Below are 17,640 nucleotides of genomic sequence, written 5' to 3'. Positions count from 1 at the left end.
GTTGATGGTACAGATGCAAGAGTGTCCTCTGTGAGCTAGAGCAAATAAATATGTATCACTACTGCAGAGTGTTGGGAATGCATGGGAAAAATACAACTGGAATGACCTATGGACTGTGGTTAGCAGTAATAATACAATATTCTTGCATCTATGCCAAAGATGTACTGTGTTGATAATGGGGCAGTATGGAAAATGTGAGCCAAATGTATACTATAGACATGGTGCAATCAGATGATATTGTCTTATCTGTAACAAATGTTCCGCCACAGTGTGGTGTGTTGATAGAGGGGTGTTGCTTTGAATTCTACATATGTGCATGATTGTTTTATAAGTTTACAACTTCTGTCATAAAAAATATATTAAAAATAATAATAATAAGGTGTGTTGGGGGAAAAACACAGGAAATGAAAGATAAAGACTATAATTAGTAGTAAGATTTTGACAATATTCTTTCATAATTTGTAACATCTCACAACAATGCAAGGTGTTGGTGGAGGGCTGAGGTAGGGGACCCCCATATGATGTTATACATGTTTGCTTTGTAAGTTCACAACTTTTACTATACTCTTAATAGTTTATGTATGTTCATATATAAATGACATAAAGATAATAATAGGGAGAGTTGGGGGAAAATACTTTGGTTAGTAGTAATATTTTGACAATGCTCTTTAATCATTATTTAAAAGGTTTAACAACAATGTAAGTTCTTGGTAGTAGGGTGAGTTATGAGAGTCCTGTATGATGTTACATATGTTTGTTTTGTAAGTTCACAACTATTACTATACACTTGTTATTTATGAAAATAAAAAAAAAAAGACAATTAGAATATCTATACAAATATTACCTTCTTAAGCAGCATACCCAAACCTGGCTGCTGGCAGTCATTAAATGAGTTTTTGCTTCTAACCACATGATGCAGTCCATAAACTACAAGAGAACTGACTTGAATTTGGAACTGTCTCCTCTACCAGAAACTGAAAATTAGCTAAACTCTCCTGGCTGGATATTCATTATCAGCAAGTATGCAAGAATCTCTAAAAGCTTACTGCTCAGGCCTCCATAAGAATTGGGTTTCAGAAGACTTAATTTAATTTCTTTGAGGCTAATTATGTGAAAGATGTGAAGAATCAGTGTTTTTCTCCTGCTTAACAATGTTGCAAATCAACCTTTAATCCATAAACAAGACTATGAAAGAAGATAAATATTGAACTATCTTCCAATATCAGGGGTAGAGAATCATCTGTTCATGAAACCATTTTAAAGAAAAGCTGCAGGAGATCAAAACAGACAAAATTCAGCGGGGGAGAATGCCAGTTTGCCACACTAAGGTAAAATTCAGAGTCACAGTTCTTTTTCCTCCAGGGTTAGGCATTTAAGCACAAGGAGAGAGCCACTGTTTAATATAAAATGCAGCAACATCAATGAGTAAAGTGATTCATGGTAGTTAGGAAACACATAAATGTTCAACATGCACTTACTGTCTGAACCCAGCAGGTACACTGCAGAAATGAGAATGATGTTGGAAGAGATAGAGATTGTGTCTGGGCCTGAGCATGGAGGGAAGAGAGGAAGTCAGCACGCAGGATGTGGATAGATACTTAAAAAAAAAAACCTGGGAAAAATGTTGGCTTGAAGTGTGGTATAAGATTTTTTTTTTTTTTCCTGAGGTACCAGGGCCAGGTATTGAATCCAGGATCTCATGATGTGGGAAGCCGGCTCCTGTTGCTAGGTTTTTCATTTGTTCCCTTGTTGTTTGTTCCCTTGTTTTTAGAAGGAACCGGAAACCGAACCCAGGAACTCCCATGTGGGAAGCAGGCACTCAACCGCTTGAGCCACATCTGCTCCCAGATTTGAAGTCAACTGAACTGGGTTTCAGTAGCATACAGTCTAACTAGCTATGATTATTAGGGGCTAATTAACCTTTGCATCTTCTTATCTGCAAAATGGAAATTTAAAATGCCAATCTCACAGGATAGTTATGATAAACAATAATTCACTTTTGTAACGTTTTAATTCCATCCATATACAGTGTCATTCCATATTAACAATCCTATGAGGTAAAATCTGTTTTATACATGAGGAAACTGAGGCTCAGAGAATAAAATTATTTGTCCAAAATAAGTGTCAGAATTAACTAAGACTCAAACGCACATCTTCTGATACTTTCTACAACACCATAGTTACTTATGAAAGATAAATATAAAATATATAACAGGGAAGCGGACTTGGTCCAGTGGTTAGGGCATCGGTCTACCACATGGGAGGTCCGCGGTTCAAACCCTGGGCCTCCTTGACCCATGTGGAGCTGGCCCACGTGCAGTGCTGATGCGCGCAAGGAGTGCCCTGCCACGCAGAGGTGTCCCCATATAGGAGAGCCCCACGCGCAAGGAGTGCGCCCCGTTAGGAGAGCCGCCCAGTGCGAAAGAAAAGTTCAGCCTGCCCAGGAATGGCACCACACTCACGGAGAGCTGATACAAGATGACACAACAAAAAGAAACACAGATTCCCGTGCTGTTGACAACAATAGAAGTGGACAAAGAAGAACACGTATCAAATAGACACAGGGAACAGACAACTGGGGCAGGAGGGGTGGGGAAGGGGAGAGAAATAAATAAATAAATCTATTAAAAAGAAATAAAATACATAACAAGGAGCATTTTATCTGTACAAAGAGGGCAATTAATGAACATTTGCTAAAATTCTTATGTAGAAAAAGACAAAGAAAATATTTGGAAGCCACATATCTGATAAGGGTTTAATATCCAGAATATATAAAGAAATCCTATAACTCAACAACAAGACAAACAACCCAATTTAAAAATGGGTAAAAGGACTACAATAGACATTTCTTCAAAGAAGATTTACAAATTGCTAATAATAAATGAATAGATGCTCAATATCATTAGCCCTTAGAGAAATGCATATCAAAACCACAATAAGATATCATGTCACACCCACTAGAATAGCTATTATTAAAAAAAAAAAAGGAAAATAAGTGTGGACAAGAATGTAGAAAAATAGGAATTGTTACATACTGTTGGTGAATATGTAAAATGATGCAGCCACTGTGGAAAAGTTTGGTGTGTCCTCACAAAGTTAAATCCAGAACTACCGTATGAACCAGCAATTCTACTTCTATGTACATACCCAAAAGAACTGAAAGCAGGGACTTGAACAGATATCTGTACACCAATGTTAATAGCATTATTCACAATAGCTGAAAGGTGGAGGCAACCCAAGTATCCATAAATAGATGAATGGGTAAACAAAATGTAGTGGTTACATACAATGGAATATTATTCAGCCATAAAAAGGAATGAAGAGAAGCAGACTTGGCCCAATGGATAGGGCATCCACCTACCACGAGAAGTCTGCAGTTCAAACCCCAGGCCTCCTTAACTCATGTGGAGCTGGCCAATGCGCAGTGCTGGATGCGCTCAAGGAGTGCCCTGCCACACAGGGGTGTCCCCGGCTTAGGGGAGCCCCCACGCGCAAAGAATGCACCCTCTAAGGAGAGCCGCCAGCGCAAAAGAAAGTGCAGCCTGCCCAAGAATGGTGCCGCACACATGGAGAACTGACACAACAAAAAGAAACACAGATACCTGGTGCCGCTGATAAGGACAGAAGCAGTCACAGAAGAACACACAGTGAATGGACACAGAGAGCAGACAACTGGGGGGGAAGGGAAGAGAAATAAAATTTTAAAAAATAATGAAAGAAAAGGAATGAAGCACTGATACATGCTACCACATAGATGAACCTTGAAGACATCATGTTGAGTGAAATAAACTAGAAACAAAAGGACGGATATTGTATGATTTTACTTATATGAAATAACTGGAACATGCAAATTCATGAAGATAGAAAGTAGATTACAGGCGGCGGACTTGGCCCAGTGGTTAGGGCATCCACCTACCACATGGGAGGTTCACGGTTCAAACCCCGGGCCTCCTTGATCTGTGTGGAGCTGGCCCATGTGCAGCATTGATGCGCGCAAAGAGTGCCCTGCCACACAGGGGTGTCCCCTGCATAGGGGTGCCCCACGCGCAATGAGTGCACCCCATAAGGAGAGCCGCCCAGTGCGAAAGAAAGTGTAGCCTGCCCAGGAATGGCAATGCACACACGGAGAGCTGACACAGCAAGATGACTCAACAAAAAGAAACACAGATTCCCGTGCTGCTGACAACAACAGAAGTGGACAAAGAAGAAGATGCAGCAAACAGACACAGAAAACAGACAACCGGGGTGGGGGGAAGGGGAGAGAAATAAATAAATAAATAAATCTTTTTTTTAAAAAGGCAGTTTATAAAAAAAAAAAAAAGAAAGTAGATTACAGGTCAGCAGGTGAGGGAGGGAGAAGGAATGGAGAATTTTTTTTTAGGAGGTATGGGGATTGAACCCAGGACCTAGTACATGGGAAGCAGGCGTTCAGTCACTGAGCTATACCCACTCCTGAAAATTAATTCTTAAGGGGTGCAGTTCTGTGTAGAGTAATGGAAAAGGTTTGGTAATGGATAGTAGTGATGATATCACAATACTGTGAATATAATTAATGCAAACAAATTGTATTTAAAGTGTATTTAAAGTGGAAATTCTATGTTGTATATATGCTACCACACACACACTATATATATATAAAAATCTTATGTGAAAAACAAAGTATTCTCTATTCTTGTCAGTATACCTGGAATATATTTCAACTAAAAAAAATGTCTAATTACACACACATACTCTCTCTCACAAACATCTGGACTACAGCAGTCAGAATGAGTAAGGGAAATCAGATCATGGTTTCCGCAATACTTAGCTTGTCCATCTACTCAAACACCTGTGAGAAAAAAACTATTAAATAATATTAACATAGGTTCTTCACCAAAGCCCAGGCAGAGTATAAGGCTGTGCTGTTCAATATGGTAGATACTAGTCACATATATAAAGCCACTGAGCACTTGAAATGAGGCCAATGAAAATGAGGAACTGAATTTTTTATTTCATTTTATTTAAATTTTAAGTTAAGAACTAATATTTGACTCAGTTATTGGAAATACCGAAAAACTTTACAGTACGTTTGTGAGAACCTGGGTATGTGAATCTAATTTTTCAACTGTAAATTTTAATGAAACCTAAATACAGACCAAGTATTTCCATGCAAAGTTAGATTCTCAATTGAGATGTGCTGGATTTTGGAAGACTTAATAAGAAAAAAAGAATGTAAAATATCTCAATAATTTTTTATATTAATTATAGGTTGAAATAATAGTATTTTAGATATATTGGGGTAAATAAAATATATTAAAATTAATTTTACCCATTTCTTTTAACTATTTTTAGTGTGACCACTAGAAAATTTTAAATGACATCTTTGGATCATATTATTTACCTACTCGACAGTGTTCATGTAAGACAAGTCTGAGGAAGTTTGCATCTGAAAATATATGTAATGGGGAGCGGATATAGCTCAGTGGTTGAGTTCCCACTTTGCATGTACAAGGTCCTGAGTTCAATTTAGAACCTCCTAAAAATAAATAAATAATAAATAAATTTAAAGTATATGTAGGGAAGTGCATGTGGCTCAACTGATAGAGCGCCTGCCTACCATATAGGAGGTCCAGGGTTCGATACCCAGGGCCTCCTGGCCTGTGCGGTGAGCTGGCCCATGTGCAGTGCTGCCGTGTGCAAGGGGTGCCTCCCACGTAGGGGTGCCCCATGCACAAGGAGTGTGCCCTGCAAGGAGAGCCACCCCAGTGTAAAGAAAGCACAGCCCACCCAGGAGTAGCACCACACACACACAGAGTTGATGCAGCAAGATGACGCAACAAAAAGAGACACAGATTCCCAGTGCCACCTGACAAGTATGCAAGTGGACACAAAAGAACACACAGCGAATGGACACAGAGCAGACAACCAGGAGTGGGGGGAAGAGGAAAGAAAGAAATAAAAATAAATCTTAAAAAAAAAAAATACGTACATGGGTGTGTATAGACTACCGTTCATGTATATATGCATTATAAATAAAGTATATGTAATTATAAGAGAAAAACTCTTGACCTTGTAAGATATCAAAACTATGATTACTGGCCAAATGAAATGGAGCTGACACAGATATGCAGATAACAGTACAAATATTTAAAATAGATACATGGGTACTACCATAGTTTTTAATACAGTGCTACATGGAAGACGTAAAAACCCACCTTGTTTATTTCATTCACAATAAACCCTTCTGAAGCCGTAACTTCTGGGATGCCATCTAGGCCAATTCCTTGACAAGTTAGGCTGCCATACAAAGTCGGTTTTCCTATATAACACAAAAGAAGCAAGTCTCAAAATATAAGAATTTAACATTTTTCTCACTGAAGACCCCTATTCAGGCATTTGTGTAGATTGAAGGAAATTGGTCCATGGAAGAAAAACAGGTACCTATGCTAAAAGTAAGGTGTGGAACTAGATAGACTTGGTGATTGCACAATACTGCAACTGCACCAAATGCCACTGAACTGTTCAATTTAAAATGATTAATTTTATGTTATATGAATTTCACCTCAATTTTTTTAAGTGGGTATAAAACAAAAAATGAGGTGAAATGAAAAGAGGACTAGACTAGGCAAACCTAATCTGGGCTAGATTATACTCAAGGGCTTAAAGCTAGGGAGGGACAAAAATCTAGAGATATGATACAGTATTTGTTGAGAGAACTATTAAAGCTATCTCCACATCAGTTTTTATTGGAGGTGAAATGGGATTCCTCCATGAAGAAAGGTAAATCAATATGCATATATGCACTTCATCCTTAATAAGCAAACATATACATAGTAAAGTTAAACTTCAGTAATTTGGAAAATTTGCAAAAGTAGAACATTGCTTTTGCATTTATGTGAGCTAAGTAAGATATTATCCTACACATAAGCATATGCAGAAGGTAGAATGCAGTTAAAGCTTTTTCTTCTTCTACAATACCCTCTATATACAGAACCATAACACACTGTTTACAGGTCTGACTTCCCCACTAGATTGTTCCTTGAGTTCAGGAACTAGCAGGATGCTTAACTCAAACAAGTTATTCAGTAAATTACTGTGGCTCCAAACTGAAGTTCTGAGAGTAAGATGAAGTAGATACCATTATGGATTCACACAGAGTGGGAGGGCTTTCTAGAGCACATTCACTTGAGCAGGTCCTTCAAAGAGAGATAGGACCTGGTTTAGGCAGAAGAGAAAGGAAAGGAAACTCTATGTCAGGGAAAGGCATGTCAAAAATAAAATCAGAAAGAGCAAGGGGAAAGGAAGCATCAATCAATATACCAGCTTGATTACTGCAGTCATGGAAAAGGTAGCTGAAGGAAATCATGGAGAACTCACAACCTAGGGCAGAAATTTGAACGAGAGAAAATGTAGTGGAGCTTTCATCAGGGAATCTGGATGAAACACTAGTTTAAAGAGATGCACAAAAACGAGATTGAGAGAACTCTTCTTTTTGTCCCTCTCCACAATTCCCTCCTGGCTTTATCAACTTCCCTATGAAGTCTGGCGCCCAGAGTACATCATTTCAACAATTCTTCTCTCAGTGCCCACAATGAGCTCTTCACATTTGTCAAGACACTAAAATGATTTTTGGATTTGTCTTGGATTTTTGACTATACAATAGAAGTGGTCTCATCCAACTACTTACCTTCTATGTTCCCTTACACAGGCTACTGAATGCTGCTACAGGAAAGGGCATAACTGTGCAGACTGTTACCACTACAAATTCATGTTTCCAAACTCAGCACAGATTTGCAGTCCCATTGCTCCTCACAGTCTCCATAGCAACCAGTTCTCATACCACCTATCCTGTCATCAAAACCACCTTCCTCCACAATAACCAAAAGTGAAAAGAACTCAAATGTTGGGAAGCAGATTTGGCTCAACTGATGGAGCATCCATCTTCCACATAGGAGGTTCAGGGTTCAAACCCAGGGCCTCCTGACCCATGAGGTGAGCTGGCCCACACACAGTGCTGACGTGTGCAAGGAGTGCCCCCACATAGAGGAGCCCCACGTGCCAAGGAGTGCACCCTGCAAGGAGAGCCACCACGCACAAAAAAATGTGCAGCCCACCCAGGAATGGTGCTGTACACACAGAGAGCTGAACAGTAAGATGATGCAATAAAAAGAGACAGATTCCCAGTGCCACTGACAAGAATGCAAGCAGACACAGAAGAATACACAGAAGAGTGGACACAGAGAGTAAACGACAGGGGAGGGAGGGATGGGGAGAGAAATAAATTTTTTTTAATGTTAAAAAAAAAGACCTCAAATATCTACCAATAGATAGAGAAATAAAATGTGTATCCATACAATAGACTATTTTTTTTAAGATTTATTTCTATTTATTTCTCTCCCCTTCCCCCCCGCAACCCCAGTTGTCTGTTCTCTGTGTATATTTGCTGTGTCTTCTTCGTCCACGTCTGTTGTTGTCGGTAGCACAGGAATCTGTGTCACTTTTTGCTGCATCATCTTGTTGTGTTAGCTCTCCGTGTGGGCGGCGCCATTCCTGGGCAGTCTGCACTTTCTTTCCTGCTGGGTGGCTCTCCTTACAGGGCGCACTCCTTGCACGTGGGGCTCCCCTACGTGGGGGACACCCCTGCGTGGCACGGCACTCCCTGCACGCACCAGCACTGTGCGTGGCCCTGTGTGGCAAGGCACTCCTTGCACGCATCAGTGCTGCACGTGAGCCAGCTCCACACAGGTCAAGGAGGCCCGGGGTTTGAACCGTGGACCTCCCATGTGGTAGATGGACGCCCTAACCGCTGGGCCAAGTCCGCTTCCACAACAGACTATTCAGCCATAAAAAGGAATTAAGTAATAATAAGTGCTACAACATGGATTAAACTTGAAAACATTATGCTAAATATAAGCCAGACACAAAAGGCCATATATTGTATGACTCCATTTATATGAGATATCCAGAATAGGCAAACAGTAGGTTAGTGATTGCCAGGGGCAAGGGGATAGTGACAGCTATTAGATATGGGGTTTCTTTTTGGGATGATGAAATGTTCTGGAATTAGTAGTGATGGATGTAAAACTCTGAATATACTAAAATCCAATGAATTATATACTTTTAAATGGAAATCTTTTTTTTTAAGATTTATTCCCCCTCCCTTGCTCCTTGCATTTGTCTGCTCTGTATCCAATTCCGCGCATTCTTCTGTCTTCACTTCCAGACTTCTCTTTAGGAGGCACCAGGAACCAATCCCAGAACCTTCCAATGTGGGAGAGAGGCACTCGATCACCCGAGCTACCTTAGCTCCCTAGTTTTTGTTGCTTCTGTCTCTTTTTTTGTGTGTGTGTGTCATCTTGTGCAGGCTCTCTGCACCACGTGAGCCAGCCAGCATTCCATGCTGCACAGGCCAGCCTGCTTTTCCCCAGGAGGGCCTAGAAATCAAACCTGGGACCCTCCATATGGTAAACAGGAACCCAATAACTTGAGCCACATCCACTTCCCTGGAAAACTTTGTGACATGTGATTTTTATATCAATAAAGTTGTTCTAAAAAAAGCAAAACAAAACAAAAAAAACCCCGCCCTCTTCCTTAGCAACTGACACTATCTCCAGTTTCACAAAAAATGAAGGCTATATGACATTCTCAAACTTTCATGTCCATGCCCACACATTTACCTACACTGGCACTTTCCCTTATCATCTTTCATCCTAGTCTCTTAGATTTAATTCAATCTCTTAGTTAGTCCTCTCTTCTGCCTTCAACCTATATTTTTAATGGCTTTCTTCTATTATTTCCCATCTTTAAAAACAATCTTCCACTGGTGGATATTTCCTTATACCTCCCTACAACTCCACAGTACCATATATTCCATGTTCTTTTATCTCTGATTATCACATCTCAGTCTGTTCTGCTGTATTATCTGGTATTTTTTTTTATAGAAGCTTTAGATTACATAAATGTTACATAAAAATATAAGGGATTTCCATATGCCCCATTTCCTCCCCCTCCCACACCTTCCCACATTAACAAGAAACCTCAGTGTGGTACATTTTTTACAACTGATGAACTGTTTTCTCTTAAATAGCCTTTTCCCAGGGCCTTGTCATGGGTCTATTTTTCCCTCTCTTTTGCATGCTTCCTGGGCAGTCTCATCTACTTTCAAAGCAAGAAAAAGATCTATTTTTTAAAAAATATTTATTAATTTATTACACCCTCCCCCTCCCAGCCCTTATGTTTGTACTTGCTATGCCTTTTCATTGTGGGCTCATCTTCTTTTTTGGAGGCACTGGAACTGAACCTGTGTCCTCCCATATTGGAGGGAGGTGCCTAATCACTTGGGCCACCTCTACTCCCTGCTTTGTGTCTCTCAATGTATTTTCCTCCTTGTGTGTCTTTGTTGCATCAGCTTACTGCGCCAGTCCATTGTGTCAGCTTGTTGTCTTGCTCGTCATCTTTAGGAGACACCAGGAACCAAGCCCGGGGCCTCCTTGTGGTAGGCAGGGGCTCAGTTTCTTGAGTCACATCTGCTTCCCTAGGCAAATATCTTTATGCTGATGATTTAATATATCTAATCTAAACCACTCAGTATAGCACAAACTGGTCAAGCACGTCTGAGAACTATCAGTATTGCACAAGCAGGATGGGCCAGGAGAAAGTAGGAAACTCTTGTCTAGGGTAGTACATTCTTCTCCAAAAGGAGGGCACAAAGATTTATGCACGTTACCTGGGGGATGACAGCTCAGCCAAGCCTCCCCTTCATCCTTCCTATGAAGAGACACAAAAGCCTAATTAGGTTCACCCAAAGTTGAAAAGGATGGTGTTGCTGCAGAGGGAAAAAGGTCATATATCCAGGTCGGTACTTAGACATGATCTAGTACGACACAAATTTTTCTTAGATGGTGGAACATTATTTGTTGAAGGAATATTTATGGATTAAGTATTTAATGAATAGATATTCACTGATTAAAATTTAACCTTTAAATGAATGTCCAAATAATTGATAGGGAGTTAATTACCTCTTCATTGCTGCACAGCTTTGAAAATCAAGTTACTTTATATTTAGATTACTTATTGGGGTTAAGCCAGGCCCTCTGCTAGGCCCTCGGCTTATAGCATCATTAGTCTTTACAACAACAGAACAAGATACCTTTTAATATCCCCATGTTAAAGACAGAAAACTGAAGCTCAGAGAGAAATGACTTGCTCAAGGTCACCTAGCAATGAAGTAGGAACTGAGACCTGGTGCTAGTACACAAGGTTTGTGCCCTTTCCACTGTCTCACACTGGCTTTTATGTTTGTTTGTTTTTTTATTCTTTATTTTCTTTTAAATGGTATTCAAAAAATATGACATCCCCACATACCCCCACCCACCCTTTCCACCCCTCCCACATCAACAACCTCTTCCATCATTGGGGCACATCCACTGCACCTGGCTTTTTATGTTTTGAATGCACCTCTACAATCATCCAAATCCTGATCTCTTTACCTTACACTTTCAGTTTTTAAGTGGAAAGGGCCTAGGCTTTTAAGAAAGAAAGACCTAGGCTGACAGCAGCCCTCTATTACCTATTAGCTGCATGATATTGGGCAAGTTACTCCTCAGATTCTGATTCAGCATTTTTCCATAAGCTCACAGTAGCACTAAATAAATGTCAGTGTTCTTCCTTTATTACTTACCACACAATCTGTGACGTACTAAGTAATCTGTATTTTATTTTACTCCACCTAGAAAGGTGTAAGTATGTTTCATTCATCTTCATCTTTATTCCGATTTGATAACCCCTAGCAGTAATAACAGTTGCCATTTATCAAACTACTATACCAATTCTGGTGCCTAGAACAATAACTGGCATATAATAGATGACCAATAAATGTTAAATGAATGAATGATTTGCTGTATATTCCCAATTACATTGTCAGTTTCTTGAGGCAATAGTTACCATTTATTGCACTATCAACTCATCCCAGTGCCTAGAATAACATTGTGGGGCCTAGTAAATGATCAATAAATGTATGTTAAACGAACGGTTTGCTATGAATTAACTGCTCCCTAAATTACATCGTTAGCTTCTTGAGGGCAAGAACCACCCATTAAATTCAGAGTACACCTCTGAACTTCACCTAGAATCTAGTACAGGGCCTGGACACTGTAGGTGTTACACCGTCTCCTTCATAGAATTGTCCAGTATACCTAATATAGCGCTAGGATACAAAGAATCCACGTGGCGTTGGGTACTGGGTCTTCTGCAAATAGTTGATGACCAATAAATTTTTGCTAAAATGACTACTGGGTCAAAAGTCTTCCTGCCTCCCAGTTGTCCTCTTTTCTCCAACTCAGTGTTTCTAGTTCTGGCGCTGGAGTCACACAGCGCTTATCTGTTCCTGTGGCCTCAGGACAGCTCTTCGGGGAATGAAAATCAATGACTGTAGATTTGAGACATCTCTTTTCTAGATCCACTGCCCTCCAGCTCTCGCAACAGCAATGAGGTAACCAGCATGGATACGGTGCACCTGGCATGGCTGTCCTTGACGCAAAGGCAGCATCCGCTCTCCCCTCCTCCCACCGCGTGCTGCGCCGGGATTCACCTGAGGGCTTGAGCCCAGTCGCTCTGAAGTCTCAAAGGCGCCGCCATCTTGACCCCGCCCCACAAGTTCGCCTCTTTCATCCACTCCGCTCTTTACCGGAAGTGGCTCCCTGGGACTGGCTGAGGCCCAGGTAGAGGGCGGGATCTCCGCTGAGAGTCCACCAATTAAAGTGAGCGGCGCCCTACCTTGCCGCGGGAGCCCTTCAAGGAGGGGCTGTTTCCTGGGGGGAGAAAAGGAAGAATTCCAACTGCTGCCTGGGCCGCTGCTGCTGAGCCTTTGCCGCTGCAGAGGAGTGCGCGTTCGGGTCTTCTCCCCGCGCCTGCCGGGTGAGCAGGGTTTGCCGCATCCTTGCTCTGGGAGACGTGCGCGGAGTAACGGCAGCCGCCTGCGCATGCGTCCTCTCCTTAAAGTGGAAGGGGAGCCTCAGGTTACTCGGTCACTTGGATTATTCTGCTTTCCCTTCCTTTCTGCGCCTTCCTATTCCAAACTGGTCTGCACTATCCAGCTGCCGACTATCTAACCTGCCCTGATCTCTGAACAAGGGTCTTCCTCATTTTACTCCTGGGGCGCTGAGGTCGGGACTGGTGGGGGCAAAGTATGGTAGCATCTAACTGAGTCCCTATTGTAGTGCGTACATTTTTTCATTCATTATCATATTAATATTCACTTTAATTCTGCAGTAAAATATTAATGAGGAAACATCTTTTAAAAAGTTATATCGTAAGGCATGTATTTAGGATTTAAACCCAGATCTCTTTCTTGGTTTAGGGTCCAGGGCACCTTCCTCCCCTGACCCAGTTGAGTCTGACAAGGCTGGATTTCCGATCCAAATCTGTATTCAAAGCCCATTTCCTCCCAAACCCCTCTTAAAATTATATAGTTTTGTGTAAGGCCATAGAGTGCTTAACGCCTCTTGTGAATTCCCCATTGACCTCTGGATGAAAACTCTTTAAGTCCCTTTATAAGGTCTGCAAGGCCTTGCCATAATCAGGCACTTTGCAGCTTTCCAGTTTTTTTGTTGCCTGTTCTCCTCATACTTTATACGCCATTTAAAATGAACTTTCTCTCGTGTTGAATCAGTTTCCAATCCCTAGCCTGAATCTGCTCTTTCCTTGGCCAGGAATATTCTTCCTCCCCAGCCCTGCGTAATTCATTCAAGCCTTCAAGGCAATTTATCCCTCCAAGTCTCAGCTTAGAAATCGCTTCCTACAGGAAGTCTTCATTGCCTATTCCTGCCTTTGTTTGGAATAGGTACCCCTCTGTGTTCTGTTCCCAGTCTTAGCTCTCTGGACACAATGCATAGGGAACTTTTGGTTTGTCTACTTTATAAACTCCATGAAGGCAGGAGCTGTCTTGGTCACTTCTGATCCTCAGCTCCAGCATAGTGCTGGTAATATAAGCACTCAGTGATCATTTGTTCAGTGAAGGAGAGACACAGGAAAAGTATTAAGGATTCCTAGCTCCTTTATAGCCCTTCCTGGTGAAATTGTACCAAGGCTGATGTCATTTCTCTTCAGTCCTTCTAAAGTTCGTTCTGTATGCCACCTTCTGCTGATTATGCTGAAGCAGGTGATCATGAGAAGATAGTCTGGGCAAATACACCTCACATTTCTGTATAGAGGACAAAGCTTTCTCACCTCCCAGACTTATCTGTTTTTCTTTTTCTTTTAATAAGATTTATTTTATTTATTTCTCCCCTCCCCCACATTGTTTGCACTTGCTGTATCTGTTTGTCTTCCTTGTTTCTTTAGGAGGCACTGGGAACCAAACCTAGAACCTCCAGTATGGGAGGGAGGCACCTAATCGCTTGAGCCACCTCTGTTCCCTGCTTTGTTGTGTCTCTATTGTGTTTTTCTTCTTGTGTCTCTTGTTGCATCAGCTTGCCACATCTGCCCATCACACCATCTCACTCTCTTCTTTAGGAGGCACCAGGAATCTCCCATGTTGTAGGTGGGAGTTCAATCGCTTGAGCCACATCACTTTCCCCCATTCTCATCTTTTGCTCTGGTCCCTCCGTGCTGTCCATTCCTCCCATGTATCAAATCCTACCCATATTTATAGGTACCATCTTAAATGTTAAACCCTGTTCTTCTCCAGGCATATAAAAAGGTTATAGGAAAAAAGAAGAGAGATTAATTCTTTTGGGGTAGTTCAGAGATGGCTTCTCCAACAAGGTGACCTCACCTAGTTCATATTCCATTAGTAAAATCCTTTGAGTAAATCTAGTACCATTTGCCATGTTAAATGTTCTCACGTACCTTATCTCAGTTCAGTTCAAACCATTTTGCAGACCTGCTTTCTGTCAGGCCTAGTGCTGGGCAGGGCTAGATGCACCGAGGAGAATCAGGCCCACTAGCTGTCCTCAAAGTATACAGTCTCCTAGCAGAGACAAACACAGTCTATGACTGCAGTTTGATGAGTGCTGTTTATAATAGAGTAACCTTGCCTCCTTTATGTTCTAGAGTCTTCCCAAGATGTCAGCCTCAGTCCCTAAACGCCATACCTGGGCTCAACAGGTGAAGGAGGAGGATGAAGAGGACCCGCTGGACCAGCTCATCTCCCGCTCTGGCTGTGCTGCTTCCCACTATGCAGTGCAGGAGTGCATGGCTCAGCACCAGGACTGGCGGCAGTGCCAGCCGCAGGTACAGGCCTTCAGGGACTGCATGAGTGAACAGCAGATGAGGCGGCGGGAGGAGTTGCAGAGGAAGAAAAAGGAAACCAGTGCCCACAACTGAGATCCCAAGCCACCTATCCCCAGAGGATGGCCCTGAAGAAACCAGCACCCAGAGACCTCATGAGAAGAAGAAATCTTAATGGTGCAAGTGTAGGCCAAGAAGTGTAAAACTTGGGGATAACCTTTAGGATAGGGATTGAGAGCCAGATGGCTGTGAGTTTGGACAGGACTCTCATAAAGAGCTGTCATGTTTTCATGGTTACATCCCACACAGCCTAACCCATCTCGTTCTACCAATGCGGCCATGTAAAATGAGTTATGTTAAGGGATGCTCCTCTGCCCCATAACTTGGGTCAGTGTGACAAGTACTGAGCTGATTACATGGATATTTTAATTTTAAAAGTAAATTCACATCTAAAGGTAAATTTGTTGCCTGATCAGGTCTTTATTTATTCAGTCATTGATTCAACAAAAGGAAATATTTCTGAGACCTTCCTATGTGCCAGGCGTTTGGAAGCTGAGATGATGAATAACATGATCTCTGCCTTCATGCTGCTTAGGGTCTAGTTTGATAGACATGAAGCAACACTGGAACATCTAACACATTTGTGACAATGACATAAGTGCCTTTATGTTACATCAGCTGTTCTATATGCTTCATTGAGTCTAATGGGAGAAAGCAAACAGTGGGAAAACTTTATTCAACAAACAGTGAATACCTGTTATATGCCAGGCTGTGAATTCATCAGACGCAGAGTCTGACCTCAACACATTCCCAACCCAAAAATCACAATGTTGGCCTAACACTTGAAAATTATAGTTAACATTAAAACAGATTTTCATCTTTTGAAAAGTGGAATATCTGTCAATACAGAGCTTTTTTTTTTATTAAACTTATTTTTTTTTATTCATTTTTTAAAATATTACATTAAAAAAATATGAGGTCCCCTGTCAATACAGAGCTTGTATTGCCACTTGACAACCATTTCTTGGGCCTGAATTGCAAAGTCTTCAAGGGAGTTGTGTTCTCTAGTTCATAAGAGTTGCCACAACTTCATTTTTCTTCCATGGAACTTCTCTACCCATTTGGTTGCTTCCTGCTTAGCCCTGAAGGTTATGGAGTAGAATGCCATACAACTGAAATGAAAAGAGGATCAAATGCTCACATCAGTAGCAAAATTTCTTGAGCACCTGTATATTAGAAACCCAAATCCAAAGTATAGAAGGTCCTAAAATCTACTTTGACTTTTGTGTTGATATTTGGGGAAGAGGGAAAGATAAAAAATAAGAGAAGTATAAAGATGAATCGATAGGACCATGTAAGCACCGTGCTGTGGGTCATTAGAAGGAGCAAGTGAGGTGGACGAGCTGTCAGCCAAGGTCTCAAAGAGGAGAAACGAGGTGAGCCTTTAAAGATGACGTGAACATTACCTATTTGTAACATATAACACAAAGGATTACCATCCAAAAAAAATTAATAGGACCCAGATATCAGTAAGGAACAGCAAAAATCCCAATAGGAAAGTGAACAGAGAAGCATGCCTCCAAACATAAATGTAAATATATTCCACATCACTGGTAAGAGACATGCAGATTTTAAAAACAAAGAAGTGTTAGCTGATTCTATTGACAAATGACCAGTATTTATAAGGAACAGTATTAATGGGGATGGGGAGAAATAATCATACACTGTTGAAGCTTTCAGACAATAATCAGGTAGGATCTGTATTTTAAATATTTAAACAGTAATTCTTTCAGGGATCCTCTTAGATATAGATATATAGATATATATATTTTAAAGATTATTTCTCTCCCCTTCCCCCCCCACCCCGGTTGTCTGTTCTTTGTGTCTATTTGCTGCGTCGTCTTTGTTCGCTTCTGTTGTCAGCGGCATGGGAATCTGTTTCTTTTTGTTGCGTCATGTTGTGTCAGTTCTCCATGTGTACGGCGCCATTCCTGGGCAGGCTGCACTTTCTTGAGCTGGGCGGCTCTCCTTACGGTGCGCACTCCTTACGTGTGGGGCTCCCCCCTTACGTGTGGGGCTCCCCTACGTGGGGGACACCCCTGCGTGGCAGGGCACTCCTTGTGAACATCAGCACTGTGCATGGGCCAGCTCCACGCAGGTCAAGGAGGCCCAGGGTTCGGCCCAGGGTTTGAACCGAGGACCTCCTGTGTGGTAGACGGATGCCCCAACCACTGGGCCAAGTCCACCGCCTAGATATATTCTTATAAGCTGTAAGTATAATGTTCATTGCATTGTTTATAATAGTGAATAAATGGTCACAATGAATTCCATCAATAAGGACCATACTTCCTTATACTAATCTTCTGCAACTGGAAAGTATGTGTTAATTTGTGTAATTAAAATAGAAATAATATCTATCAAGATGGCAAAGTG

At 41.4% G+C, this 17,640-nt stretch overlaps 2 protein-coding genes across 2 annotated transcripts in view; one reads left to right on the top strand and one right to left on the bottom strand.

Moving 5' to 3' along the window:
- PAAF1 (proteasomal ATPase associated factor 1) overlaps window positions 1-12,673 on the bottom strand; it is a 103,792-nt gene extending 91,119 nt beyond the window's left edge. The window contains exons 1-3 of the mRNA XM_004467346.5: window positions 12,569-12,673; window positions 10,706-10,746; window positions 6,195-6,298 (exon numbers count right to left, since the gene is read on the bottom strand). Of these exons, the coding sequence (XP_004467403.2) occupies window positions 6,195-6,298; window positions 10,706-10,746; window positions 12,569-12,648 (225 nt within the window). The 5' untranslated portion in view covers window positions 12,649-12,673. The remainder of the gene's footprint in view (window positions 1-6,194; window positions 6,299-10,705; window positions 10,747-12,568) is intronic.
- A 232-nt stretch (window positions 12,674-12,905) lies between these two features.
- On the top strand, window positions 12,906-16,101 carry COA4 (cytochrome c oxidase assembly factor 4 homolog). The gene is made up of 2 exons (XM_058305930.2): window positions 12,906-12,995; window positions 15,031-16,101. The coding sequence occupies exons 1-2, from the start codon at window positions 12,960-12,962 to the stop codon at window positions 15,301-15,303; spliced, it is 309 nt and encodes a 102-aa protein (XP_058161913.1). The 5' UTR covers window positions 12,906-12,959; the 3' UTR covers window positions 15,304-16,101.
- Window positions 16,102-17,640: the final 1,539 nt, after the last annotated feature.

The sequence above is a fragment of the Dasypus novemcinctus genome, chromosome 10 (assembly GCF_030445035.2).
Source record: "Dasypus novemcinctus isolate mDasNov1 chromosome 10, mDasNov1.1.hap2, whole genome shotgun sequence".
NCBI lineage: Eukaryota > Metazoa > Chordata > Mammalia > Cingulata > Dasypodidae > Dasypus > Dasypus novemcinctus.
The sequence above is the reverse complement of the archived record's forward strand: the minus strand, read 5'-3'. Positions and strand labels throughout refer to the sequence as shown.

Excerpts from the sequence above, each read along its gene's own strand:
- COA4 (XM_058305930.2), top strand. The coding sequence starts at position 12,960 with ATGCGTCCTCTCCTTAAAGTGGAAGGGGAGCCTCAG. Across the intron at positions 12,996-15,030 it reads AAGTGGAAGGGGAGCCTCAG|AGTCTTCCCAAGATGTCAGC; the intron begins GTTACTCGGTCA and ends TTTATGTTCTAG.